Source organism: Bufo bufo, chromosome 3 (genome assembly GCF_905171765.1).
Source record: "Bufo bufo chromosome 3, aBufBuf1.1, whole genome shotgun sequence".
In the NCBI taxonomy this organism is placed as follows: domain Eukaryota; kingdom Metazoa; phylum Chordata; class Amphibia; order Anura; family Bufonidae; genus Bufo; species Bufo bufo.
Window position 1 is genome coordinate 95,362,509 of NC_053391.1, and position 27,756 is coordinate 95,390,264.

Sequence of the window (27,756 nt, forward strand, 5' to 3'; positions counted from 1 at the left end):
AGTTGTCTGTTCCAGAGTTACTGCATCTAGCATAGCCAGACACCACCAGGCACTGCTGGATTCCCATTCACTCTAGTGGGATCTGGCAGGTTTGCGGCACAAATGGAAGGGACTACTAGAGTTACCCAACACAAATGTGAACTTACCTATATCTGACCATTTATAAACATACCTAAGACTCTAATAAACCCTATGAAACCTTAAAGGGGTGGTTCAGATTCTAGATATTGATCACCTATCCACAGGATAGGCCATCAATATCAGATCGGTCGGGGTCTGACAACCTGCACCTCCACCAATCAGCTGAACATAGGTCATTCATATCTAGAACCTGGAAAAGCTCTTTAAGCTTTGTTTCAGCCTTTTACACCAGGATGGGTGTATAACTATCAGGAATAAATCTCCCCACGAACATTTGTTCCTATAAAATGGTCTTGGTAATGGTAACAAATTATCCAACAAATTAGGGATCGACCGATAGATTTTTTTGAGTCGATACCGATAAGGCCTCTTTCACACGGGCGTATGCGCCCTGTTGCTGTATTGCGGACCGCATTTGCGGATCCACAATACACGGGTGCCGTTCCGTGGGCATTCTGCATCACGGATGCGGACCCATTCACTTCAATGGGTCCGCAAATCCAGAGATGCGGAATGGTGCGGAACGGAAGCACGGAATGCTTCCGTGGGGTTTCGTCCCGTACTTCCGTTCCGCAAAAAGATAGAACATGTCCTATCTTTTTGTGGAACGGCCGGATCGTGGACCCATTCAAGTGAATGGGTCTGCGATCCGCTGCGGCTGCCCCACGGACTGTGCTCGTGCATTGCGGCCCACATTTTGTGGGCCGCAGCACGACCACGGGGCGCACACGCCCGTGTGAAAGAGGCCTAACCTGTGAACTTTCAGGCCGATAGCTGATAACTTATACCGATATTCTGTGCATTTTCACTTTTGAAAAATAAAAATTTAAATTTCTGTTACGGCATTAACATAGGAGATTTTTTTAAAATATTTTAATAGTTTGGACTTTTCGGACGTGGCGATGTGATATGTTTATTTATTTATTGTTTATATATTTTATATGTAAAATTGGGAAAGGGGGTGATTTATACTTAATATTTTGGTGGTTTTTTTTTTACTTTTTTTTACTTTTTTACTTTTTATTTAATAACTAATTCCCCCCTTAGGGGCTAGAACCTGGGATCTTTTAATCACTTGTCATATTCACCCTAATAGAGCTCTATTAGGGTGAATAGGATCTCACACTCTCCCTGCTGCCCTGTGCATAGTGCACACAGAAGCAGGGAGCTTACCATGGCAGCCAGGGCTTCAGTAGCGTCCTGGCTGCCATGGTAACCGATCGAAGCCCCAGGATTACACTGCTGGGGCTCCGATCAGAACCTGCCACTTCCACTAATGAAGAGGAGGGGAGGGGACCCTGTGGCCACTGCCACCAATGATTTTAATACTGGGAGGGGGTTGGGGGGGCGCACTGCACCCCCAATGTTTTTAATACTAGGGACGGCGCACTGCGCCACCAATGATAATTAACGTTTAATACAGGAGGCGGGTGTGTCGGCGGCAGAATCACACAGCTGGCACCCCTCAGGTGCGGCATCTGAGGAGTTAACTGCCGCTGATCGCAGCTTCCTGTTATATAGGCTGGGCAACGCCTCCTGTATTTGTATTAGACGTTAACTTTCATTGGTGGCGCAGTGCGCCTGCCCCTCCTCCTCATAGGCAGCGCGGCACAGGGGGAGGGAGAGAGTGACTCCTTCTCCCCTGTGCTGCTGAGGAAACCTGGCGCGCTCACAGCAGCGCGCTCATGTTCTTTGATAGCGCGCTGTACGCATTATCGGCAAGGTTAGATGCTCATACCGATAACTTTGAAAATCATGAATATCGGCAACTCCGATAATCAGTCGATCCCTACAACAAATGACCGAAATTTGCATTTGTGTAGGGTGATCCTGTCTTTATGCAATAATAATAACAATCATTCTCCCTCATGTCACTTTACAACAGGCTGTGTAAAAGGCCCTTTAAATGAGCGCTGATCAACTTATTTTCCCCTTCATGCCCTTTTATGACCTTTGGGCCAATTTCTCACTTTCCAGTTTGCAAACAACACAGGGTGTCCTGCGCACAGGTTCTTGCCACCCCAGTAGCAAGGGGATAAGACCAGCCAAGGCTGAGCCCACTCTCTCGAAGGATCCCATAACATGATCTGCCTCTCGTCCTTGAGTACAGTCAGATAAGTAATGAATATTGAGAAGGCATCTCCAAATAGAGAGGATGTTGTAGAGGAACCCTTTTACATGGTCATCAGAAGTCAGTTTCAAGGCAGTGTATGGCAATTCATTTTTGTTACATTTACTATGATCATAAAAAAACTTATGTATGAACATTAATGAAAAAAATATTAGGCTTGTCACATATGCTGAGTATTTATGAACACAATTTATAAATCTATGACAAACTATATTTTGTCTGAAGAAGATGTCCTTAAATCATTACATTAGCACGGCCATTGTCCCGTCTGACTTTCATTAGAACCTGAAGAACCTGATTCTCATGGTAAATGAAGAAAGGGGAGCGAGACAAAATGTCATTGATGTCTCTAGCTTCATAGACTTCATATGTAGAATACTAAAATTAGCTAAAGGGCATTTTATCTCAGACATATGAAGTCATCCTGCTGAGGCTACAAAAGCAAATGAGGGAAAAAAATAGTTTTGGTAGAAAATTTTAAAAAAGTTTAGTTGCAGCGTCAACTGAAGAATAATGTATGAATTACCTGTTAAAGGGGTTCTCCGGGAATTAAGAAGATGAAAATACCTAAATATTACTTTATTATAAATATATTCCCGAATACCTTTCATTAGTTATAATGGTTTGTTTGTTTTATTAGGAGAAATAAAATGGCCGCCGTCCTATTAGTACACACAAAAGCTGTCCTAATCACACAGGACAAGTTACTTCAGAGCAGTGAGCTAAAGAGCTGCCTCATTCTTCTCACTGCTCTATTTGTCAGGAATTATGATAATGAACACAGTTTATTTTTAATATGATCTATGTCTGATGAATGATGAGTGTCTGTAGGAATAGAGTTCATGAGGAGACATGGTGTGCAGAGAGGGCAGACAAGACAGACTGTGGTAATGGAGACTGCATACAAGTGCTGCTGCTCATTACCCCCACCTCCTCTCTGTATTTCATGTCTCCTCAAGAACTCCATTCCCACAGAGATTCAGCTGAAGATCCTATCAGCTGTATTCAGGATCATAATCTCTGACGATTAGAGCAGAGAGGAGGATGAGGCAGCTCTTTAGCTCAGTGTTGTGAAGTAACTTGTCCTCCTGTGTAATTAGGACAGGTTTTGTGTGTACAGACATTTTATTTCTCCTAATGATTGCTCAAAAAACTAAACAAGCCATTTTAACTAGCATAACTAATATATTTATAATAAAGTAATATACAAGTATTTTCATTTTCCTAATTCCCAGAGAACCCCTTTAAGGTTGGATGCTAATTTTTAGATATTTATTTCATCTCACACTACAGGTTATCTGAAGATGAATACACTACTCTACGTGTGGGATCAGTATATCCTGGGACTTGATGAACCGCAGTTTAATTGTATACCAGTTTTCAGTTTAGCGTTTCTGATATTAGTCCAAAGACATCTTAACGACTCAACCGCAGTAAGTATTGAATGAAGTTGGTATCAAATGTTAAAAATAACTATATATTCCTGTATATCCAGAGTGCGTTAGTCAATCTGGTGATATGATCACTTTTAGATGATCTGTGAGGTCAAATCTGTAGGGTATTCTTTAGACCATATCTAAAGGCCTCTACACACATTTGACTAATGTCGACTGAACCCACCGACAATCCAATGTGTATGGGGAGCTTCTGACTGATGGGGGGAAGAATTGAACAGGATTGGGCACATCGAGTTTCAAACAGGGCAGTTTCTAGGGAATTTTGCCAACAGGGCAAACATAAAAAAAATGCCCCCCCACCCCAACATCTAATAGCACTGACTTTAACAATCTTGCATACACATCTCAGTAGCCACCACTATGAACAGAGTTATATGAAAACATTAAAAGTGATTGTCTAGGATTAGAAAGAAGCACATGCTTTTTCCCAGAAAAGGTTTTGTTTGTCCATGGGTTGTTCCTTGTATTGCAGCTTAGCTCACTTCTGTTGAATGGAACGAAGCTGTGTGAGGGCTTGATTTTTGCATGACAACTTGTGGTTTTCATTAGTATCATTTTGGCGTACATAACACTTGTTTGATAGTTTTGTATTAGGTTTTTTTTGTGGTGAATAGCATGTAACGGACCGTTTCAGCAGACAAGGGATTAAAATCCGTTTAGGCGATGTGCCCCTTTCTGAGAGACAGGCACAGCTACTGCAGAACACCAATGTCCCGAACTGGATACAAAGTAGCACTCCAAACTGGAACCTCATGAATAGCTGCTAGCAGACGAACAGGAATCAGCTTACACTCCTGGCAATCAGTCTCTAACAGCATACAGCGGATCCCCCCAATAACGAGACAAGGCTCCGTGTTGAGGGTCAAGCAGTGGTCTGACTGTACTTCACGTACAGCCTCTTTTATTCATAAACCACAAACATAGTACTGCCCACAGGGTTTTGAAATGTAACCAATCAGTAATTTACAACACATGCAATGTAAGTACAGCAACAAATTGTTCACGCCCCCAGAGGACCAGAAGGGAGACTGCGTCACAGGACAGATACAACATATCCCCACAATGCATCATGGTTCCCTCCTCTCTGTCCCGGAGACAACTGAGGAGCAATCCAATTATCTCTCAGGACAAAGGGAGATCACCAATACACATGTGAGGACAACAGAACAGACATCACCATTTAAACACACAATGGGACAATGGCACAATAGAAACACACCCAGCATATTCCTCCCAAGCTGACAAGTTACACTTATTATAAATTGTTACAACTTTGTGAGTTTACATTGTCCATACATATAACTTACATCAATTTAAACAGTATAACTTGGGGACAAACCTATCCAAAATTCACTTGAATAGGTTCAGGGGTTTAAAAGTTAGTATATGGCCCATAATCCTGGGGCATGAGGCCAGCAGCCAGGCCTCTCCAAAACCCAATGGCGAGGTTGGTTTCGCCACAGCAAAAAGCAGCTATTCTGGCTATTTCTTTATGTTTTTGTTTTTTTTATGCCATTTCTCCGCTCTACGTTGTGAACTCTTGCAGTAACCCACAGTGAATGCTGACTGTCGGCCAGACAAAAAATGCTGCAGCATGTACTTTTTGTCTGGCCGAACGCCGGCATTTATATTGGAAAGAGGCCGCATCATTGTCGGACCCCATGATAGTCTATGGGTCCAGAGGTGAACGGTTGTATCTGACAATGCCGGATCCGGCGAACTCCGGAGGCAAATGCCAGAAAAAAACTAATGAAAGTAATGGTCCAAGATAAAAATATGACATATATTATATACATGATTCCAATAAAAGTACATAGAGAATGTATTGCTGAAAAGAGGGGGAGGAAAAAAAAATAAAAGGTAGTATCCATCTAGGCATTAACTTACCCTAATGTGTCCAGTGCTGGTGAGAAGATGCCACCAAGATGCCCCATGTGTGTGCACTGATTCTTATTGGATGGCCTGCACAATAGCAAGATCTCTCTACCACCCAGGTACAAAAGGATCCAAGTAATGGGACTGAATAACTTAGGGTGTATCACCAAGGGCACTGACTCAGAAGGTTGACATTCTAAGAGGGAATCAAAAACAACTGAAACACTATCACAAATATGTAACAGCAATATCTAGACAGAAGTGAAAAATTGTTATAGGTTGCATGATTCAACAGTAAATTGTTTATTTGTGGGGTGACCTCTTTAAGAAATCAAGGCTACAGGCCATAATGTGATGCAATGCTACCATGTGACTACATCATATCCAATTGCGTGGAGCAGAAACCTACACTGATTTACTATACTACATTGTTCTAGCTTAGTGGAGCTGCACTTCGACCAAAAACTGTTTGTTGTAACACCAGACCACCCTGGGGGAGATTTATTAAGACTGACAAGCCATAGGGGCAGTGTGAGCCTGATTCATTAAAGGGGTGGCTTGATGATGAATCTGGCTGAGGCTGAACACAACACCAGGTTAGACCTGTATGACATGCTCAGAAGTAAAAACATTAGCAAACTATTAGTAAATGAGTGAAGCTCATTGCAACTCTTAAGCCCTGCCTGCGTTTTCTGGCCCATGTGTATGTGTCAGAAGAAGTGATGCGTGAACTTCATAAATATGGTGTTTGAGCCAAAAATTGTCAAAAATACATTGATAAATCTGCTCCACTGCTTTTGCCTTTTAACATAATGATTTAAATACTGTATTTCTCTTCTGTCAGCAAAGTGATATGAAAGCAGTACTAAAGACAGCAGGAATGTCTTTATCTGTCCAGGAATTTCAGACTATAATAAATAAGCATTTTTATCAAGATCTCTACAGTTCATTGAACAAGGGGGGCAGCGATCAGTTTCCAGTCCATGATCCAACACAAGGTTTGTGGCAGAAATCCTGGATCAGTCTGATTTAATATAAGCTATTGTATAGTTGCATGAACAGTTTGGTTAACATGGCCAACAACTTTGTATTTCTATCAAGAAGACATCCCCTTGTAGTTTTTGAACCTCTGACGATCAGCCTGCAGTGACTGCAGCAGGGATAAAATAGCATTACATGCTGGACATTTAAATGAATGGCTGCCCATGCAATGTATACATGGACAGGTCTGCCAGAGTGGGTGCTACAGTTACCATAACTTCTAAGTGAACTTGTGGGGGTGTTTGCCCATACATAAGCAACCATTTTGAACAAACCGAGCTGCTGTGTAAAATATATTAGAGAAAAAAGTAGCGTCCTGAGCCTCTAATGAGTGGTGAGGTGGACTACAGAGCGCATCAGACTCTTATTATAGAAAACATCTAAGCTACAATCACTCATCATGATTGTTCCCCAATGGATCAAGGCAAAACAAAACCAAGAAGGCCGCAATGAAGAAGGAAAAAAAAGAAAATGGTTGCTTAAATGTAGTGGCCTCTAGTTAGTGAGCGCCAGTAAGGAAGAGGACAGCAGGGCTGTCAGAGGTCAGCGCTGCTCGATAGTAAGTGTACAGGGACAAAAGTAGGGAGGCAGTGGGCATGCAGAGAAGAGGCAGGCTGAGAAGTCTGTCTCTGCATCTTACCGTTATCAATATTTAGTATACAGTACTTGCTGTTTTTTAATAAAAGTTTACAAAATTGCCTGATAAAATATATTGCAAAAACATGTTAATTATTTTTTTTTTAAATGAAGTGACAGTTACACTTTAAACATAAATTACTGTATAAATCTCTGAATCTCCCTCAGGCTCCATCCTGTCTCCTGTAAATGTAATGGTGTAAAGTTATTGCCAAGCAGTCACCTATGCCTACTGGAGATTGTAATACTGCCTGTTCTGCTGTATTGGCACAGTTTACAGCCTTTCCTATGCCTTCTGAATTTGCGTTGGTAGCTCTCCAGTACCTTTATCCCGATTTGTAATTTTGTATGTAACTAGAACTTTTGAAACCTTTGATCTGACCACACCTCATTTGTGAGTCCTGGGCAATGGGACAGTTAGTTACTAGAGCTATTCTGGCAAACAGAGGTTTCTACAATCGAGCTGGTGGACATAAGCTTGTCTATTCTCTTTTATTTTAATTTATTTTATGCACTTATATAGCGCTGACATATTCTGCAGCGCTTTACAGGCATTATCATCGCTATGTCTTTGGAGTGTCAGAGGAAACTAGAGTATTATGAGGAAACTCATGCAAAAAATGGGAAGAACATACTCCATGGGACCTAAGACCCTAGCCCTAACTATTGAGCCACCATGCTGCCTGCTCTCACATCTAATATGATTGCATTTGTACTTTTAAGCTACCCCACATTGGAGTTATCTTACCAAAGCACCAACATATGCAAGAACAAGACCACAAGATAGAAGACAAGCAAGGTACATTCTGTTAAATCAACTTTCAAACAAATAAAATCCTATCTTCAAGATTAAATGTTTCCATTAGAATGATCCTGATTAAAGAAAGTCATAAGGACAGATAAAATAATCTCTGCATTTTATCAGGAGACACAGCAATATATCAGGACAAGAAGAATGCACAATAAGTCATCCTATTAGTCATATAAATGTCAGTGTTGTTGCCTTAATGTCTCTTACTATTTGTGTAATTGCAGAGAAGAACAGGAAATCTTAAAAAGGCAAATGGCTGAAAAAGAACAGGGAGAAAAACAGAAGAGACGCCAGCAAGAAGAGGAGCAAAAAAGGTAAAAAAAAAATATGGACAAAACACTATTCTTTATAAGATGTACATAACACAAACTATAATTTCTAAATATATTTGATAAAATTATTTTAAAGTATACCTGAGTTTTCAAAAAAAAGATTGCAGGAATAAATATATTTTGGGCTTCCCTAATGTCTCTTTCAGCTATATTATTCCCTGTTTCAACTGCACATCTAGATGCATTTCACTCAGAAGCAGGGGGAATCTGTGGAATCTGCCAGCACTGTACTGCTGTAACGTCCTTTCCCTTACTTCCTGCTATCTTTGTTTTCAGCTCCAGAGCTCACAGAATAGATAAGGAGGGATAAATCACACTTACAGAAAGGCAGGGAGGCTCCTGTAATCTTCAAAATCTGTGTAAAAGTAACTGTTTCATCAGGCTCAGGATCTCAGCTAGCTCTGACACACCCCCATTTCCTGTGAGCGGTCTTCTGTGTTTCTGTTACTAGGGACAGATCTTGCCTGACAACAGCCAATGAACTGCAAATTGGGTGGAAGTGAGACCCAAAGTGGTCATGACTTTTTTTAAGTAGATGCTGGCAGATTTTTAAATGAAGTTATTTAGAAATTTGCTAGTTATATCATTCTTTATCAAATTAAATGAAATTGTGTGAAAGTACAGTGACTCTTTAAATAACATTAAATATGTAATAAAATTTAATTTTCTAATTTAATATTTGAGGCGAGCAAGGTCATATGGGCGCCATGAGACATGTGCATGAAAGCTGGACAGAGCCATGCAGAGCACACTGGCACCTTACTGCAGCACGGTTTGCACCCAGTGTGCTGCAGTATAATGCTCCGTACACTGCTATATTATGAAATGGCCAACGTTCGGAAGTTGTACAGAATCATAATACACTGTTACCACAGAAAAGCAGATCACAATGTACCCAAATCAGAAACCATGGATAAACAAGGAAGTGCGGCTTCTACTAAAGGCACGTAACACTGCCTTTAGATCAGGTGACGCTCAGGCCTACAGTAAGTCCAGGGCAGACCTGAAGAGGGGCACCAAGAAGGCCAAGCACAGCTACAAACTGAAGGTGGAGGAACACTTTGTCAACTCTGACCCACGACGCATGTGGCTGGGCATTCAGGCCATCTCTGACTATAAGCTCAGCAATTCCACACAGAAAGCCATGACTGTGTCCTCCCTCAATGAGCTAAATGATTTTTACGCTCGTTTTGACAAGGACAATAAGGAAAAGTTTGCCAAAACCCTACCCTCTGATGACTGCCAGACCTTTACTCTCACCATCACAGATGTCCATAATGCACTGAGCAGTATCAATGCTCACAAGGCTGTTGGCCCTGACAGCATTCCTGGACGTGTGCTTCGAGCATGTGCTGAGCAGCTTGCAGGGGTCTTTACTGACATCTTCAACCGGTCGCTTGCCCAGGCAGTAGCACCAGCGTGCTTCAAGACCTCCTCTATTGTGCCAGTGCCAAAACACTCATCAGCAATGTGCCTGAACGACTATCGCCCTGTAGCACTCACGCCTATAGTTATGAAGTGCTTTGAGCGACTGGTCCTGGCACACCTCAAGTTATGCTTGCCCCCCACACTGGATCATCACCAATTTTCCTATCGAAGTAATAGGAGTACAGAGGATGCTGTATCTACAGCGCCTCACTGTGTACTCTCACACCTGGATAACAAGAATACGTATGCAAGAATGCCGTTTGTTGATTTCAGCTCAACATTCAATACAGTCATTTCCTCCAAGTTGATCACTAAACTTGTGGATCTTGGAATCAGCAACTCTATCTGTAACTGGATCCTGGACTTTTTGACCAACAGACCCCAGCATGTTAGGTCAGGAAATAACTGTTCCACCACCATCACACTCAACACTGGCACTCCACAGGGCTGTGTGCTGAGCCCGTTCCTCCACTACCTTTTCACCTATGACTGCAGGCCTAGGTATGGATCCAATTCCATCATTAAGTTTGCAGATGACACCATGGTGATTGGTCTCATCACTGACAACGATGAGTCTGACTATAGGGAAGAGGTAAAGCACCTAGCTGTGTGGTGCGCAGACAATAACCTGCTCCTGAATACCAGCAAAACAAAAAGAGCTCATTGTGGACTTCAGGAAGGAGAAGAGAGACACCCATGACCCCATCCACATAAATGGCACGGCTGTTGAACGGGTTTCCAGCTTTAAGTTCCTGGGGACCTACATCTCTGAGAATCTGTCCTGGTCAGCCAACATCTCCAGCCTGGTGAAGAAGGCACATCAGCGCCTCTTCTTTTTTTTTTAAGAAAAACCACCTGTCTGCTGACATACTGGGTAACTTCTATCGCTGTGCGATAGAGAGCATCCTGACCAACTGGTATGGGAATTGCTCTGTTGCTGACCGCAAGGCACTGCAGCGGGTGGTGAAAACTGCACAATGCATCAAAGGGACTCCACTTCCTGCTATTGAGGGACTCCTCTCATCCTGCCAATAAACTCTTCCAACTCCTTCCTTCCAGAAGGCGCTACAGGACCCTTTAGACTAAAACCAGCAGGTTTAGGAACAGTTTCTTCCCCACAGCTGTTACCCCTGAACCCAGTCCCCCGCTGAACCTTTTCATCCACACTCACTTAACCCTCTACACTCCTCCTCCCCTCCATTCTTCCCAATGACAATGACCGTCATACATTCTCAACATTCACGGTATGTTAACATTCGTTACTGCTATAGTTGGGACACTGTCATAGCATAAGTCTCTGTTATAGTACATACTTACACTTACAGTACGTACACTTACACTGTTCACTATTATAGTCTGTTCATAGCGCTACTCTTCCACTTCTGGAGATATATTCATAGCATTCTGCAGATATGTTTATTATACATCTGTAAATTTGTATATACGTAGCATATCTGTATACTTGTTCATAGTGCATCTGTATATTTGCCGTCTGTATAGCAATATTGAAACAGTTCATCTATATATACAGTACAGACCAAAAGTTTGGACACACCTTCTCATTCAAAGAGTTTTCTTTATTTTCATGACTATGAAAATTGTAGATTCACACTGAAGGCATCAAAACTATGAATTAACACATGTGGAATTATATTCATAACAAACAATTGTGAAACAACTGAAAATATGTCATATTCTAGGTTCTTCAAAGTAGCCAACTTTTGCTTTGATTACTGCTTTGCACACTCTTGGCATTCTCTTGATGAGCTTCAAGAGGTAGTCCCCTGAAATGGTTTTCACTTCACAGGTGTGCCCTGTCAGGTTTAATAAGTGGGATTTCTTGCCTTATAAATGGGGTTGGGACCATCAGTTGCGTTGAGGAGAGGTCAGGTGGATACACAGCTGATAGTCCTACTGAATAGACTGTTAGAATTTGTATTATGGCAAGAAAAAAGCAGCTAAGTAAAGAAAAACGAGTGGCAATCATTACTTTAAGAAATGAAGGTCAGTCGAAAAATTGGGAAAACTTTGAAAGTAAGGGCTATTTGACCATGAAGGAGAGTGATGGGGTGCTGCGCCAGATGACCTGGCCTCCACAGTCAACGGACCTGAACCCAATCGAGATGGTTTGGGGTGAGCTGGACCGCAGAGTGAAGGCAAAAGGGCCAACAAGTGCTAAGCATCTCTCGGAACTCCTTCAAGACTGTTGGAAGACCATTTCAGGGGACTACCTCTTGAAGCTCATCAAGAGAATGCCAAGAGTGTGCAAAGCAGTAATCAAAACAAAAGGTGGCTACTTTGAAGAACCTAGAATATGACATATTTACAGTTGTTTCACACTTGCTTGTTATGTATATAATTCCACATGTGTTAATTTATAGTTTTGATGCCTTCATAGTCATGAAAATAAAGAAAACTCTTTGAATGAGAAGGTGTGTCCAAACTTTTGGTCTGTACTGTATGTATACATCAGTACATCCGTATATTTGTCCATAGTACATCTGTATATTTGCTCTCTATATAGTAATATAAACACCTGTATACTTAATTTATCTGTACATAATCTGTACATAACTATTCCTACTTTCTACACTATCCTTATCTTTATATAACTTGTTTCTATTGCAATTGCTGCTCTTTGCACTTTTGATTGGATGCAAACTGTATTTCGTTACCCTGTATTATACATGTGTAATGACAAAGTTTAATCAAAATCAAAACTTGTGTACATTATTCACTATGACAACTGCACTAGATACCTGCTTTATATTATGATCCCCACCCTGACCTAACAAGAGAGCATAGAGTAGAGAGAGCATATGTTAGAGCTGGACATAAAAATAAAACATTTAACCACATGGTTTATGTATATGCAAAGTATGTCTTTTTTTTACACTGTGTAAAAAGAGCATACAGTAGGTCTTCATGTTTTTCCAAGTGCCCACCAACCTGCAGGCAATTACTAACTATGAAAATATTTTTGTACATATGATGTGTGTAATGTAGGCAACAGGAAGAAAGGGTCAACAGAATGCTAGCAGAAACCAGAAGAAAATATGAAGAAGATAAAGCTGCTCTTGAAAATCAGCTTAAGCAGGTTAGGAAGATAACACTATATTGTTTGCATTGGCAACATAGTTTTTTTTCCCTGAATGGTGTGTATTTAAAGGGGTTCTCCCGGCTTTTAATATTCTCAGGATAGGTCATCAATATCAGATTGGCGGGGGTCCGACACCTGGCATCCCCGGTGATCAGCTGTATGAAGGGAAGGAGCGCACAGTGTGCACTTGTCGTCTCCCATCTCTCTTCCTGCTCCCTGCTGCTTTGCAGCCAAAGCCTTCCCTTCATACAGCTGATTGCCAGGGGTGCCGGGTGTCTATCCTCTAGATAGGTCATCAGTATCTGGTAGGTGGGGGTCCAACACCCAGGACCCCTGACAATAAGCTGTTTGAGAAGGTAGCAGCACTCGTGGTAGCAGCCTTCTCCTGTGACAACAGTTGCAATACCAAGCACAGCCGCTATACAATGTATGACACTGTGCTTGGTGAGCTGATAGAAAGCCGTGACGCTACTGCGAGCGCTGGTGCCTTCTCAAACAGCTGATCAGTGGGGGTCCTGGATGACTGACCCCCACCGATCAGATACTGATGACCTATCTGGAGAATAGGTCACCATTAAAAAACACTTGCAAATCCCCTTTAATGGGTATATTTATATAAGCAATTTTCCACATGAGCCATTGGGAATTGCAGCATGTTCTATCTTGTTCCAATTTTTCCACAAGACTCAAATAAATGGGTCTGCAGTAATGGGACTGCACAGACTCCATCTATCTGGGTTTTGAACCAGAACACAGACAAGTTTCATATCCCTTGTCTAAAAGAGGCCGACAGATTTAGGCCTCATGCACACGACCGTGCCATTTTTTGCGGTCCGCAAACCGCGGATCCGCAAAAAACTTAAGCCGCCCGCGTTGCCTTCCGCAATTTGCGGAACGGAACGGGCGTCGGCAATGTAAATGCCTATTCTTGTCCGCAAAGCGCGGACAAGAATAGGACATGTTATATTTTTTTAGCGGGGCCGCGGAACGGAGCCACGGATGCGGACAGCACATGGAGTGCTGTCCGCATCTTTTGCCGCCCCATTGAAGTGAATGGGTCCGCATCCGAGCCGCCAAAACGGCAGCTCGGATGCGGACCCAAACAACGGTCGTGTGCATGAGGCCTTATATTAATGTTATATAGAGTCAATTTTTCCTATAATGTATTGTATCATTAGAGAAGAACAAAAACACTTGATGTATGTGGTACTTTTTCATGTTTATGTCTTAATCCAGGAACAACAGCACAGCTATGAAATAGAGAAAAGGGCGACAGAGCAAATAAATGAGTTACAAGGAGAGATCAGGAGGCTACTGCAGCAAAGAAGGGTAACGATCGATATTTATCTCATTATACACTTTACACTACACTAAGCTCAGTGAAGGAACTAGAAGAAAAATATTTTCTCCTTTATTTTGCTGCATTGTTTGTAATGTCACTAAGATAAAGGAAATGAGCCATGTCTAAGCTGCAATCTTATAACAAATGTTATCCCACAAATTTTAAACTATTTTTACTCACAAATCTAGAGGCCATGATTCCCTTTCTGTGGGTAGGCAACAGCTCATCGAGCACCTGCATAGAAAATAGTCCCTCACATATAGCCCCAGAGATAGACATAGTTTATAATGGCCCACAATTTCCTTCTCCACTGTCTAGAGAGAGATATACCGGTAGCCATTTCTATTAAACCTAAAACTAGGGATGGATAAATGAATGAATGAATGAAGGGTGTCTGGGCTGCTTCACCTGCTTCTGAAGCTACTGAGCATGTTAGTCTACCACTGAATGAAGGTGGACCAGAAGGAGAAACGGCAGGGGGTGTTACCAGAGGGGAAAATTTAATGTACATAAAAAAATATATATATTTCTATTGAAGGCATATAGCAATAATACTTCGAAACCATCACTGTTCCATAGACAGCCAATCACAGGGTGAAAACATTATATCACAGAACAAAATCCCCTATTATAAAACGTCACTTTTATTCATACAAGTTAAAATAGAAAATATGCAAATAGAAAAAAAAAATAACTGTAACAGATAAAACCATGTTGTCAGGAACTTAACCAATCTAAATCCTGTTCATTGTAATATAAACAGAAAAAAGCAGAATGCTGTTGGGGCACTGTTCTTCAGAATTAAAGTGGTTGTCCGGGTTCAGAGCTGAACCCAGACATATCCCTGTTTTCATCCATACAGCCTCTATGACATGAGCATCTGAGCATTTCACTGAATCATGCAGGGCAAAAGCTTTTTCTGGAGATCCGGTGACGTAGCGGGCTCTCCATGGGTAAAGCTAGGCGGAGGCTTCCACCTAGCAGTGATCCCACTGGCACTAATGAGCGGGCTTTAGCGCTGCCCTGCCCTTTAAAATGGCTAGGGCAGCGCTAAAGCCCGCCCATCAGTGTCGGTGACATCACCGGGAACACTGATAGGCAGAAGCCTCCACCAAGCAGTGTAAAAAATATAAACACACAGTCCTTGACCTGCGCTAGATGCTCATATCAGAGGGCCTGTCTTGGTGAAAATGGGGATATATCAACCCCTTTATATAAATAAATTTAAAAAAAGAGAAGAAGAGAAGGGAGACTCCTTTCAAAACCCGTTACACAAGCTTTTTCACAATGTTATTTTATTGTTTTTTCAATAAAACTATTTTTTAACTCTGAAGAAAAGCGCTTCGCCAGCATTTGGCCTTTTTCTGTTCATCTTACTATCGAGTGGGTATCCGGACCGGGTCACCAGCAGGAAAGGTGCAGCAGCTGTCCTCTACTTCACTGTGCCTATCCCAAGACAATTCCTCTGAGGCCGACTTATTACATGCTCTTTCAGTGAAGGAGCTAGAAGAAAAAGATTTTCTCCTTTATTTTGCTGCAGTGTTTTTGGTAAGTGGCTCCTATATTTGGGGTCCTAGTTAGTATTTAGCGGTTTTACAACTTGGAGTGCCCTGTTGCTCTTTCTTCATTCTATGGGTCTATTCACATGTCCGTGAGTGTTTTGCGGTCCACATATGGCCGGCCCTATGATAGAAATGCCTATTCTTGTCTGTGATTTTTTGGGGTGTGCTGTCTGCATCTTTTGCGGTCCCATTGAAATGAACTAGTGCGGAATGGATGCAAACTGAGAAATGCGATCGTGTGAATGAACCCTAAATCCTGTTCATGACTGTGATGTCAACCCTCGGATGGTCGACCTATCAGTGAGGCTGGAAGACATGCCAATCAGGTTCCTGACTCAGTGCCCAATCCCAGAGCTAGGAGTGGGGATTTAATCTGCTACTCCGTCACGGCCAGCTGCTGGTGATTGCATATAGTGCCCTGGCTCTGTTTGTACCTCTTTCCTTTACCTAAACTTTAGACCTGCTCACTAGACTTCTGTTTACTGACCATGGCTGTTGTTTTTTTTAACCTCTTGTTTACTGAATTGGCTTCTACTGATTCTCTTGTTATTCTGACCATGGGTAGTTTTTGGATTAATCCCTCGTCTGCTGTATGGACCCTACCATCTCTCCTGGTTTTGACCCTGCTTGTCTACTACTTTTTTACCCCAGTCATTCTGGTAGGTCTGCTTCTAGCAAGCTCACACCAGTTTTCTGCTGACGGAACCTAGGACCATAGTGTTGAATCGATTCAGAAGAATCGATTTGTCTCATCAAGCAGAGTTGTGCACCTGTTGCGGGGTGCCCCTTGAGCTGAAGCTGCACCCTTTGCCACCTAAATCACAGGGCCGGACATATAAAATATTGAATATTTTTCATAGGACAACAGCTTTATGGTATGTCTGCATACCTTTTTCTTAATTGTATTAAAAGTGCTGCTGACTACTTTTCAATACCACTGTACAACTATGCGGCACACATTTGTAATTGTAAAGAAACATAGTAAAATACGTTTGAACTGTATCTTCAAGGGAACCTGTCAGCATGAAAATGTAGTCAGCAAGCAGCATGTTATGGAGCAGGAATAACTGAGTAGATTGATATATAGTTTTATGGGAAAAGATTCAGTATAATGTGTAATTTATTCATTCAACGGGTTGTCTCATCTCAGACAATGGGGGCATATCATTAGGCTATGCCCCCATTGTCTTATAGGTGCGGGTCCCATTTTTGGCGGCCCCATAGAAAATGAACGGAGGGCGGCTGCGCATGTGCGGTGCACTTTTTCGCTGCTTTCGGGGCTCTGTTCTCTGTCCTATCAGACAATGGGGGCATATCCTAGCGATATGTCCCCATCGTCTGTGATCAGACAGCCCCTTTAAAATCTCTCCTTTTCTGAGCTCAGTAGTCAAGTGTGGGGTCCTATTGGTGATTGATAGCCATCTCTGTATACACACTCCCACATGGAAAGCTGTCAATCATTAATAAGACAGACCACTTGGCTGATGAGCACAGAAATATAAATGAATAAAAGAATAGTTCTAACAAATCTTTTCCCATAAAGCTCTACTGTATATATCAATCTGCTAAGCTCCTTATATACAGTGGAGCTTTATGGGAAAAGATTTGTTAGAACTATTCTTTTATTCATTTTATTTCTGTGCTCATCAGCCAAGTGGTCAGTAACATCCTTTAAACTAAAGCTCCATCCTTGTAGCCAAATTGAAAGATAACTGGCAGTTTCCAAATATTAAGATAGAAAATGATTTCTTTTGCTATTAGAGCGATTTTAACTGTAATATAAACTCACTGCAGACCCATACTTACAGTACAAAATGGTGTTAACCAGAAGTGTAAATAACGTTTCAACAGCTTCTCATGTAGAGGTGTGACATGAATGTAAAGTAACATCATTATTTTTGTATTTTAGGTATCTTTTGGTGGCAATTCAGTAGAAAGGTAATGATAAATGCAGCCTGTCATTTCCATCCTGAGTACTATTCAGCCCAGTAAGCAGCCACGATAAGAAGCAGAGATGTTACACTCTGCTTCTCCTTACAACTTATCTGCTAAAAAATATTGAACAGCAAATAGGTAAAGAAAAGCAGTAGTAAAAATAACTAAGAAATCATTAAATTAAAGCATAAGGGGGGTCATTTATTAAGACCGGGGTGTTAGACGCCGGTCTTAATACCCCTTGCGCTGGCAGTGGATGCGGCTAAGTTATGTAGAGGCACCGGCCTCTACATAACTTCAGCGTATCCACCGCCTGTCTAAAACTACGCCAGCTTCCTTGCTGGTGTAGATTTAGACCATTTTCTACCATACAGGCGTATAAAAATGATAAATGAGACAGGCCTGCAGGCCCGCCCCCTTCCTCACCCAGGCCACGCGACTTGTTTTTAGACCTGGCATGAGCGGGGAAAAATTTCCGATTGCAGAGCAAATAACCTTTGCTCAGCAATCTGCGACAGATATTCGCCAAAAAGCGATGTATATCTGTTAGTAAATGACCACTAAAATGTCTTATTTGTTTAAAATTTTTGTGTAGAAAATGCTCATTTACGAGGGAATGCAAGTGTGCCATGGTTTCTAAATATCCAGATTTTTGTGGGATTACCTAATATTTTGAAAACTGAAAGGATGTTGTCACGGCTGTATGTGAGCAACAAGAGCATGCACAGAAAATAGAGCTACTGACCGAACCCAAACTAGGGAGGATAAAGGGTGACCTCAAAGCTCTCCCTATGCTGCTAAGCCCATGCCCGGATCCAAATGGTTGAACGAGGCATGCCCGCGTACCTAAGACTGATGACCACTGTAACCCCTACAATAGTGGAAGGGGCACGGCCACCGGTGCCCTGCTCAGTATATGGAGGGAACCGTGGTCGCCTCGGATCCAGTCAGAAAACACACAGATACACTACAATGTCTGCACACTTAGCTGAAGAAGCTGCAGCCGCAGTGAAGACGGATCCAAAGACAGGCGGGCAATATCCGGAGTACTTGCTGCAGCAGAACACAGGTCCAGTGAAAGGATAGCATACAAGGGAAGATACTCAAGCAAGAGCTACAACTCAAATGAGAAATATAATCCACAGCCTACAAAAGGAGGAGGGGTGATTTAAAGGCAGGGAAATCAAACGCAGGAGGAACAGCTGGGAGGAAGGAAACAGAAAGTAAAGAGCTCATCACAAGGGCGGAGAAACAGAGCAGTGAGAACTCCTCCAAGCTCTGGTAGTGACAGATGTTCTCTAATAAAAGAGGTTAGATCCTGCAGAAATTCTGATGTGCCAAGACAATAGGTGAACACCGGCATGCTTGATCTTTATCTTCCCAGACATCAGCCATACACTTTAGATGGTCGAGTTCAAAATTGGTAAGTTCTGCCAGCATAGATCTAGATCCAATGTGTATGGCCATTCTAAGCCCCTGCCAGACACCTCTAGTGGCAGCTTACCTCCCCTGAAAACAATAGGATAGGACATTCAGCATGCCCAAATCTTCTTTGCCCCGAGATCATCTGTTGGGAAAGAATAAGGTGCCCCCCTCCCCTACGGTAGACATGAGGCTGGGTTATCTTAGGACTCCATGTGACCTTGATTCCGTTTGTTTCATTTTTTTTTGGCTAGACATAATATACTACCATTCTGATCTTTACAGCAAAAGAGACAGTAAATGAAAGGAAAGTAGGGCCAGTGGAGTACAAAGAATACAGGGATTGTGCCACTAATAACACTTATCCCCTATCTACAGGATAGCGTATGAGTGTTTGATCGCTGGGGGTCTGACCTTCGGGAGCTGTGGTGCACATGTGCATCCTCTGCTCCATTCACCTCTATGGGACTGCTGAGTACAGTGCTTGCAACAATCCCACAGAATTGAATAGAGTGGAAGAAGCACATGAGCACCATCGCTCCATTCTTCTGGGGAAGTTGGGTGGTACTAGCAGACCTCTGTTCTTAAGATCGCTGGGGTTCGGACCACCAGCATTTGAAAGCTTATCTTATATTTGTTATTAGTGGCACAACCCCTTTAATTATTTGGGCTCTGTTTACCTCATTGAAGTATATGGATACTGTACATTGCTGCATATCGTTTTTACATATTCAAATTTATACCCACAATGGAAAGCCCAGCAGAGGGTTAAACGCAGCCTAAAGTAGTGATTCTAATTTGCGCTGAAGTGCTAGGGGGTCTTTAGCTGGATCTGTCTATGGTCTGCAGATAAACATGTCTATGGCAAGCTTTACAAGGGGAGACTTTGGTTCTCCCTTTTATTAAGATCCTAGGAATTTTGCTTGTATATTTATGAACCTACAACTTATTGATAAGACTGACAAATCTTCCTGTAGTTTACCTTTTAAATAATCTCCATTCACAGAGAATTTAGAGGCAGTCAGTGACCATGCAGCACAATGTCACCACCAACGTTTACAAGTGATTTTTAGAGAACGGTTTCATTTCACAGCCCATAAATTGTCGTCTTCAGTAAGAGGAACTGTGTGGAGAGGAGAGAAGTGAAAGAGCAGCAATGTGGTTCTTATAGTTATGCTTATACATTACATTGTATTGTGAACAAATAACATGAGACCGCTGTCCGTGTAATTTTGCAGTGTTGCGGCTCCGCCCCCCTCCATCAATTCACAGGCCCCCACCCCAATTAGGACGACTCATAGCCGCCCATCAACCACAGAAAGTCAACCTGGTCAGTAAATGTCACCCTTAAGAAATACATGAAATTGTTTTGAGGACTTTTATCAAAGATATTTCTGCTTGTCTTATATCTCCAGACAACACTGTTAAGGAAGTAAATGGAAAGACGGCCGATACTGTTATCCGCAACCTGTTACAGAAGATGATGGAGTCTGCAGATACACGTAAGGTTTAATGTTTTTGTATAATAATAACAAATGGGTGTAAAGTCAGACATTACATACTTTCATCTAAAAATGAACATTTTGCTAGTGAATCCCTATATACAGTAGCTATGGGCAGTCTTTGTCTTCAGTTTCTGGGACAGGAATTGGCTGTCTAACACGAGACATTGTCAGCCATGTTAGGTTACTTTCACATCTGCGCTTTCCTTTCCGGTATTGAGATCAGTCATTGGATCTCAAAAACAGAGTAAAACACTTCAGTTTTGTCCCTATTCATTGTCAATGGGGATAAAACTGAACGGAGTGCACCAGAATGCATTCAGTTCCATTTTGTTGCGTTCCCATGCTGCACATAAAAACGCTGCAAGCGGACACAAAAAAAAAACGGATCCGGCGCCAATTGACTTACGATGGTTTTAGTGCCAGATCAGTCTTGGTCATTTTAGAGATAATACAACCAGATCCATTCAAAACGGATGCAGACAGTTGTATTACCATAACGGAAGGGTCTTTGCTGATCCATCATGGATCCAGCAAAAACGCAGACGTGAAAGTAGCCTTATTTCTCATGGGATTCATTTCTCTGTCCTCTGTCACACACAGGATCTTCTTACCTCCCTCTCAGTTTTTTCTGGCAGTCAATCTGGCAGTCTGTGATCAACCCCTTCCTGCCCCGTGATGAATTATTATATCATGGCACTTATGCAGTTTGTGAGACTGGGCATAGTAGTACGTCATGGTGATGGTGCAGGCAAAGCTCTAGTAATGTGCAGCCGGGCCGGGATCAGTCATACCTGGCCATTGTAATACACTGCATTACAGAAGTAGTGCAGTGTAATATGTAAGCTATCAAAGGATGACCAAGTATAGTACAAAATAAAATATGATGTTTTTAAGTGTAACAAAGGTTAAAAAAAATCCTTTTGTACAATTAAAAACCTATGCAAATATTATCGCTTCCATAACGACCCAAACTATAAAATTACAAAACATATTACACACAGTAAAAACTGTAAAAAAAAATACATGAAAAACAATACAAGAATTGCAGTTTTTGCTTATTGTGCCTTGCGAAACAGACTAAATAAAAAGGAATCAAGACGTATGCACTTCAAAATGGTGCCAATGAAAGTTACACCTTGTCCCACAAAAAATTATGACTAAAGATGAATTTGTGTGTTCAATAATAGTAAAATAAAAACTATATAAGTAATCGATCCACATAATAAACTTCACATGCCAAATATACTATGCTATAAACTCCATAAAAAAGTTTGTTTATTCCTCCTCCCATATAAACTGTCATATTTAATTCAAAATTGTACCAGTGAAAACTATAGCTTGTCCTACAAAAAATAAAGCCATCACACAGCTCCAAACTTGAGAAAAGTGTTAAAAAAGTTGCTCAATATACTGATGCCAAAATGTTGCTGATGAAAAATAGAACTCATCTTGCAAAAAGTATTAGTATTATAACAGCACACAGATTATGTTTCTACGAGGTGCCAGTCACACAGACATGTGCAGTGCACCATGATGGCTCGCAGCCTACATATTATGCCCATACTAGTAGATCACAGAGGGCTACCCAGCACCTATAAGTATACTAGGGTTGCACCGGGTATTGCATTATCGATAACCATTCGATACTTTTGTACCCGGACCGATACGATACCGGGATTTGCTATTTACCGATACTAGGCTGCGCTACTGCGTAGCCTAGTATTAGAGAACATGGCGCACTGTGGTCTCAGCACACGCCATGTTCTCCTCAGCAGCACAGTGGAGAAGGAGGCAGTCCCTCCCTCCCAACTGTGCCACTGCTGCTGCCACCAGTGGGATGAGAGCGGGGAGGAGGAGCTGTGGCCACTGCGCCACCAATGAACATAACTAACCTTTTAATACAAATATAGGTGGCGGGTGCCGGCGGCTGAATCACATACCCGGCACCTATGACAAGACACTGCGATCTGCAGAAATTAACCCTTCAGGTGCCACACCTTTTTTTTAGAACCCTGGAAATTAGCGGAACGGGAGGAAATGCATATGCATTCACTGAGGAAAATAAACTGTCAGATGAAATGCAGAATGTAAAAGTAAATGCCCCATTAAAAGTGCCCTGTCTGACCCAGGAAGAAGTACAACAGCGACTTAAAAAGATTAAAATAAACAAATCGCCAGGGCCAGATGGCATACACCGCCGTATCCTAAAAGAATTAAGTAATGTCATAGCCAGACCATTATTTCTGATATTTACAGACTCTATACTGACAGGGAGTGTTCCACAGAATTTGCTCATAGCAAATTTGGTGCCAATATTCAAAAAGGGTGCAAAAACAGACCCCGGAAACTATAGGCCGGTAAGTTTAACATCTGTTGTGGGTAAACTGTTTGAAGGTTTTCTAAGAGATGCTATCTTGGAGGATCTCAATGAAAACAAGCAGATAACATCATATCAGCATGGCTTCATGAGGGATCGGTCATGTCAAACTAATTTAATCAGTTTCTATGAGGAGGTAAGTTCTACACTTGACAGCGGCGAATCAATGGATGTCGTATATCTGGACTTCTCCAAAGCATTTGACACTGTACCACATAAAAGGTTAGTATATAAAATAAGAATACTTGGACTGGGAGTAAATGTCTGTATGTGGGTAAGTAACTGGCTCAATGATAGAAAACAGAGGGTGGTCACTGTCACTAGTGGAGTACCTCAGGGGTCAGTATTGGGACCTATTCTCTTCAATATATTTATTAATGATCTTGTAGAAGGCTTCCACAGAAAAATATAAATTTTTGCATATGACACTAAACTGTGTAAAGTAATTAACACTGAAGAGGACACTATACAGCTACAGGTGGATCTGGATAGATTGGAGGCTTGGGCAGAGAAGTGGTAGATGAGGTTTAACACTGACAAATGTAAGGTTATGCACATGGAAAGGAATAATGCAAATCACCAGTACATACTAAATGGTAAAACACTGGGTAACACTGACATGGAAAAGGACCTAGGAATTTTAATAAACAGCAAACTAAGCAGTAAAAACCAGTGTCAGGCAGCTGCTGCAAAGGCCAATAAGATAATAGGTTTCATCAAAAGGGGCATAGATGCCCGTGATGAGAACATAGTCCTACCACTTTACAAATCACTAGTCAGACCACACATGGAGTACTGTGTACAGTTCTGGGCTCCTGTGAACAAGGCAGACATAGCAGAGCTGGAGAGGGTTCAGAGGAGGGCAACTACAGTTCCCAGAAAGATTATCAACATTAGGGTTATTCACTTTAGAAAAAGACGACTGAGGGGAGATCTAATTACTATGTATAAATATATCAGGGGTTAGTACAGAGATCTATCCCATCATCTATTTATCCCCAGGACTGTGACTGTGACGAGGGGACACCCTCTGCATCTGGAGGAGAGAAGGTTTGTACACAAACATAGAAAAGGATTCTTTACGGTAAGAGCAGTGAGACTATGGAACTCTCTGCCTGAGGAGGTGGTGATGGTGAGTACAATAAAATAATTCAAGAGGGGCTTGGATGAATTTCTGGAGTGTAATAATATTACAGGCTATAGCTACTAGAGAGGAGACGTTGATCCAGGGAGTTATTCTGATTGCCTTATTGGAGTCAGGAAGGATTTTTTCCCCCCTTAAGTGGGGAAAATTGGCTTGTACCTCACAGTTTTTTTTTTGCCTTCCTCTGGATCAACTTGCAGGATAACAGGCCGAACTGGATGGACAAATGTCTTTTTTTGGCCTTATATACTATGTAAGATGAAAATTCCATCTTTGGGCTAGTGCATCTACCCCTATATTTCCGTTGATGGGGTTGAGGGAGAAAACCTTTTTTAGCTTTGTATTCTTTGCTGACACTCAAACATGTCTACTTGTGGAGTTCCCCATCTGTCCGCTATCTGGAGAAAAATCTTCTTTTTTAAACAACATTCTGATGAATTTAGGGTAACCCTGCTTAGAAAGTCTGCTTTTACGTTTAGGGAGCCTTTTAAATGTACAGTAGACAGGCTCTATACACCACCACAATGGATATGAAATGAAACGGACAAGGTGTGCTGTAACTGCAGACTGTCAGCTTTAATTTGAGGGTATTTACATCCAAATCAGGTGAACGGTGTAGGAATTACAACAGTTTGCATATGTGCCTCCCACTTGTTACGGGACCAAAAGTAACGGGACAGAATAATAATCATAAATCAAACTTTCACTTTTAAATACTTGATTGCAAATCCTTTGCAGTCAATTACAGCCTGAAGTCTGGAACGCATAGACATCACCAGACGCTGGGTTTCATCCCTGGTGATGCTCTGCCAGGCCTCTACTGCAACTGTCTTCAGTTCCTGCTTGTTCTTGGGGCATTTTCCCTTAAGTTTTGTCTTCAGCAAGTGAAATGCATGCTCAATCGGATTCAGGTCAGGTGATTGACTTGGCCATTGCAGGTCAGGTGATTGACTTGGCCATTCTTTCCCTTAAAAAACTCTTTGGTTGCTTTTGCAGTATGCTTTGGGTCATTGTCCACCTGCACTGTGAAGCGCCGTCCAATGAGTTCTGAAGCATTTGGCTGAATATGAGCAGATAATATTGCCCGAAACACTTCAGAATTCATCCTGCTGATTTTGTCAACAGTCACATCATCAATAAATACAAGAGAACCAGCTCCATTGGCAGACATACATGCCCACGCCATGACACTACCACCACCATGCTTCACTGATGAGGTGGTATGCTTAGGATCATGAGCAGTTCCTTTCCTTCTCCATACTCTTCTCTTCCTATCACTCTGGTAACAAGTTGATCTTGGTCTGATCTGTCCATAGGATGTTGTTCCAGAACTGTGAAGGCTTTTTAGATGTTGTTTGGCAAACTCTAATCTGGCTTTCCTGTTTTTGAGGCTCACTAATGGTTTACATCTTGTGGTGAACCCTCTGTATTCACTCTGGTGAAGTCTTCTCTTGATTGTTGACTTTGACACACATACATCTACCTCCTGGAGAGTGTTCTTGATCTGGCCAACTGTTGTGAAGGGTGTTTTCTTCACCAGGGAAAGAATTCATCGGTCATCCACCACAGGTGTCTTCCGGGTCTTTTGGTGTTGCTGAGCTCACCGGTGCATTCCTTCTTTTTAAGAATGTTCCGAACAGTTGTTTTGGCCACGCCTAATGTTTTTGCTATCTCTCTGATGGGTTTGTTTTGTTTTTTCAGCCTAATGATGGCTTGCTTCACTGATAGTGACAGCTCTTTAGATCTAATCTTGAGAGTTGACAGCAACAGATTCCAAATGCAAATAGCTCACTGGAAATGAACTCTGGACCTTTTATCTGCTCATTGTAATTGGGATAATGAGGGAATAACACACACCTGGCCATGGAACAGCTGAGAAGCCAATTGTCCCATTACTTTTGGTCCCTTAACCCCTTAAGGACTTATGACATACCTGTACGGCATGTTTCCCGAGTCCTTAAGGACCCATGACGTACCGGTACGTCATAACTTTAAAACTAGATTGCGGCGGGGGTTAATAGGAACAGGATGTCCGCTGAAATCATTCAGCGGGCATCCTGTCACAACGAATCCCCCCCCCCCCCCCCCCGCGCCGTACCGGCGATCGCAGCAAACCGCAGGTCAATTCAGAGCTGCGGTTTGCTGCATTTCCGGTCCATTCGGGTCTCCGGTGACCCGATGAACCGGAAAAGGACGGTCATCGGTGGTGTGATTACACACACCAATCACAAATTCACAGAACTACCACCATTCTAAAATATAACCTTTATTGTTATTATATAAAAGTAGTTACACCCTTTTTATATAGATACAAAACATTGAATAACAAATGAAAAAAAGAAGAATATAGAGAAATAAAAGTATAGGTCTGGTAGTGAAGTCTTACTGAGGTTGTTTGATAGGGGTAGAAATGGATTGATAGGGACCTATTAGGATAAATGTCCCTAATTCTAGCCCTAATGTAAGGTTCCCTACCTAGATACGGAATAGCCGCCCCAATAAGGGCGATCCCGTTTCTCGTTCCTCCTGGTGACCCTGGAGGACCCTGTTAGGGGAGGGAGACTACCCTAGTCGACGACCTATACTAAAGTACAGAAAAAAATAACAATTAGAACAATATAAGTACCCAACAATAGTGAAGGTGAATCTCCAAGTGAATATCAAAAAGTAACCAAAATATAGAAAAAGATGTTCAAAACTGTCCCTACGCGTTTCGCCTGGTTGTTGTCAGGCTCATCAGGGGACAAGATTGATCATGGAAAACCCGACACCAGAGTACCTAATACATTATTATATATACACTTTAGTTCATTTATTTTTTTATTTTTAAATTAATTTTTGATAATTGATAAAATCATGGTAGAAAACCACCATAGGTGTACTATCAGCCTCATAGCTGGTTAGTTAGTCCAGAAGAAATTCATATCATGCCCGTTATGGATTTGAGAGATAGGGTCAAAATGTATATAATCCAGTCAGGAATGACTCTTCTATCTCACAATCCAAGATGTGGCTGAATACCGATATATCAGTTTGTAAATACACATATATATCCCACCTAGAGTGTTAAAGTTGGTTAATAGTCAAAAAAACCAAGGCAATTATAGAACCTAGAGAGTGGTGTAGAAATATGACTATCAGCTATGGCATAAAGATCAACAATATTTGGCCAGTTACACAATAAAAATGATCAGACGTATAATGTCAATATATAGTGTGACATTGAAAATAATCAAATAGCGCTATCATGATGGGCGGTACTTGCGTTCCCCAGAGAGAAAAAGTAGGCCATTGATTATATCCATAGATAAGGAGGCCAGTGTCTGCTGATGCATCCAAATGGCGCTAAGATGTGCTGGCGTCCGGTCGATAGGATAGCAGTGAGAAAACGGCGGTACTACCTTTTAAATAGTGCTCCCGGATACCTAATAGGAGCGGAGGCCCATGTGATCTATATCACGTGTGACGTCTTACGTCAGGCGTCACGACGCGACCGGGTAAGTAACGTAGCCGCTCA

At 41.9% G+C, this 27,756-nt stretch overlaps 1 protein-coding gene across 2 annotated transcripts in view; it reads left to right on the forward strand.

The window, feature by feature from the left end:
• LOC120994642 overlaps positions 1–27,756 on the forward strand; it is a 79,497-nt gene that overhangs the window by 30,697 nt on the left and 21,044 nt on the right. The window contains exons 9-17 of one of the 2 annotated variants that reach the window (XM_040423357.1): positions 3,566–3,705; positions 6,449–6,602; positions 8,005–8,080; positions 8,317–8,406; positions 12,859–12,949; positions 14,189–14,281; positions 17,766–17,794; positions 20,452–20,543; positions 20,629–20,715. In XM_040423357.1, coding sequence (XP_040279291.1) covers positions 3,566–3,705; positions 6,449–6,602; positions 8,005–8,080; positions 8,317–8,406; positions 12,859–12,949; positions 14,189–14,281; positions 17,766–17,794; positions 20,452–20,543; positions 20,629–20,715 — 852 coding nt within the window. The remainder of the gene's footprint in view (positions 1–3,565; positions 3,706–6,448; positions 6,603–8,004; positions 8,081–8,316; positions 8,407–12,858; positions 12,950–14,188; positions 14,282–17,765; positions 17,795–20,451; positions 20,544–20,628; positions 20,716–27,756) is intronic. The other variant, XR_005777448.1, reaches the window with a different exon arrangement.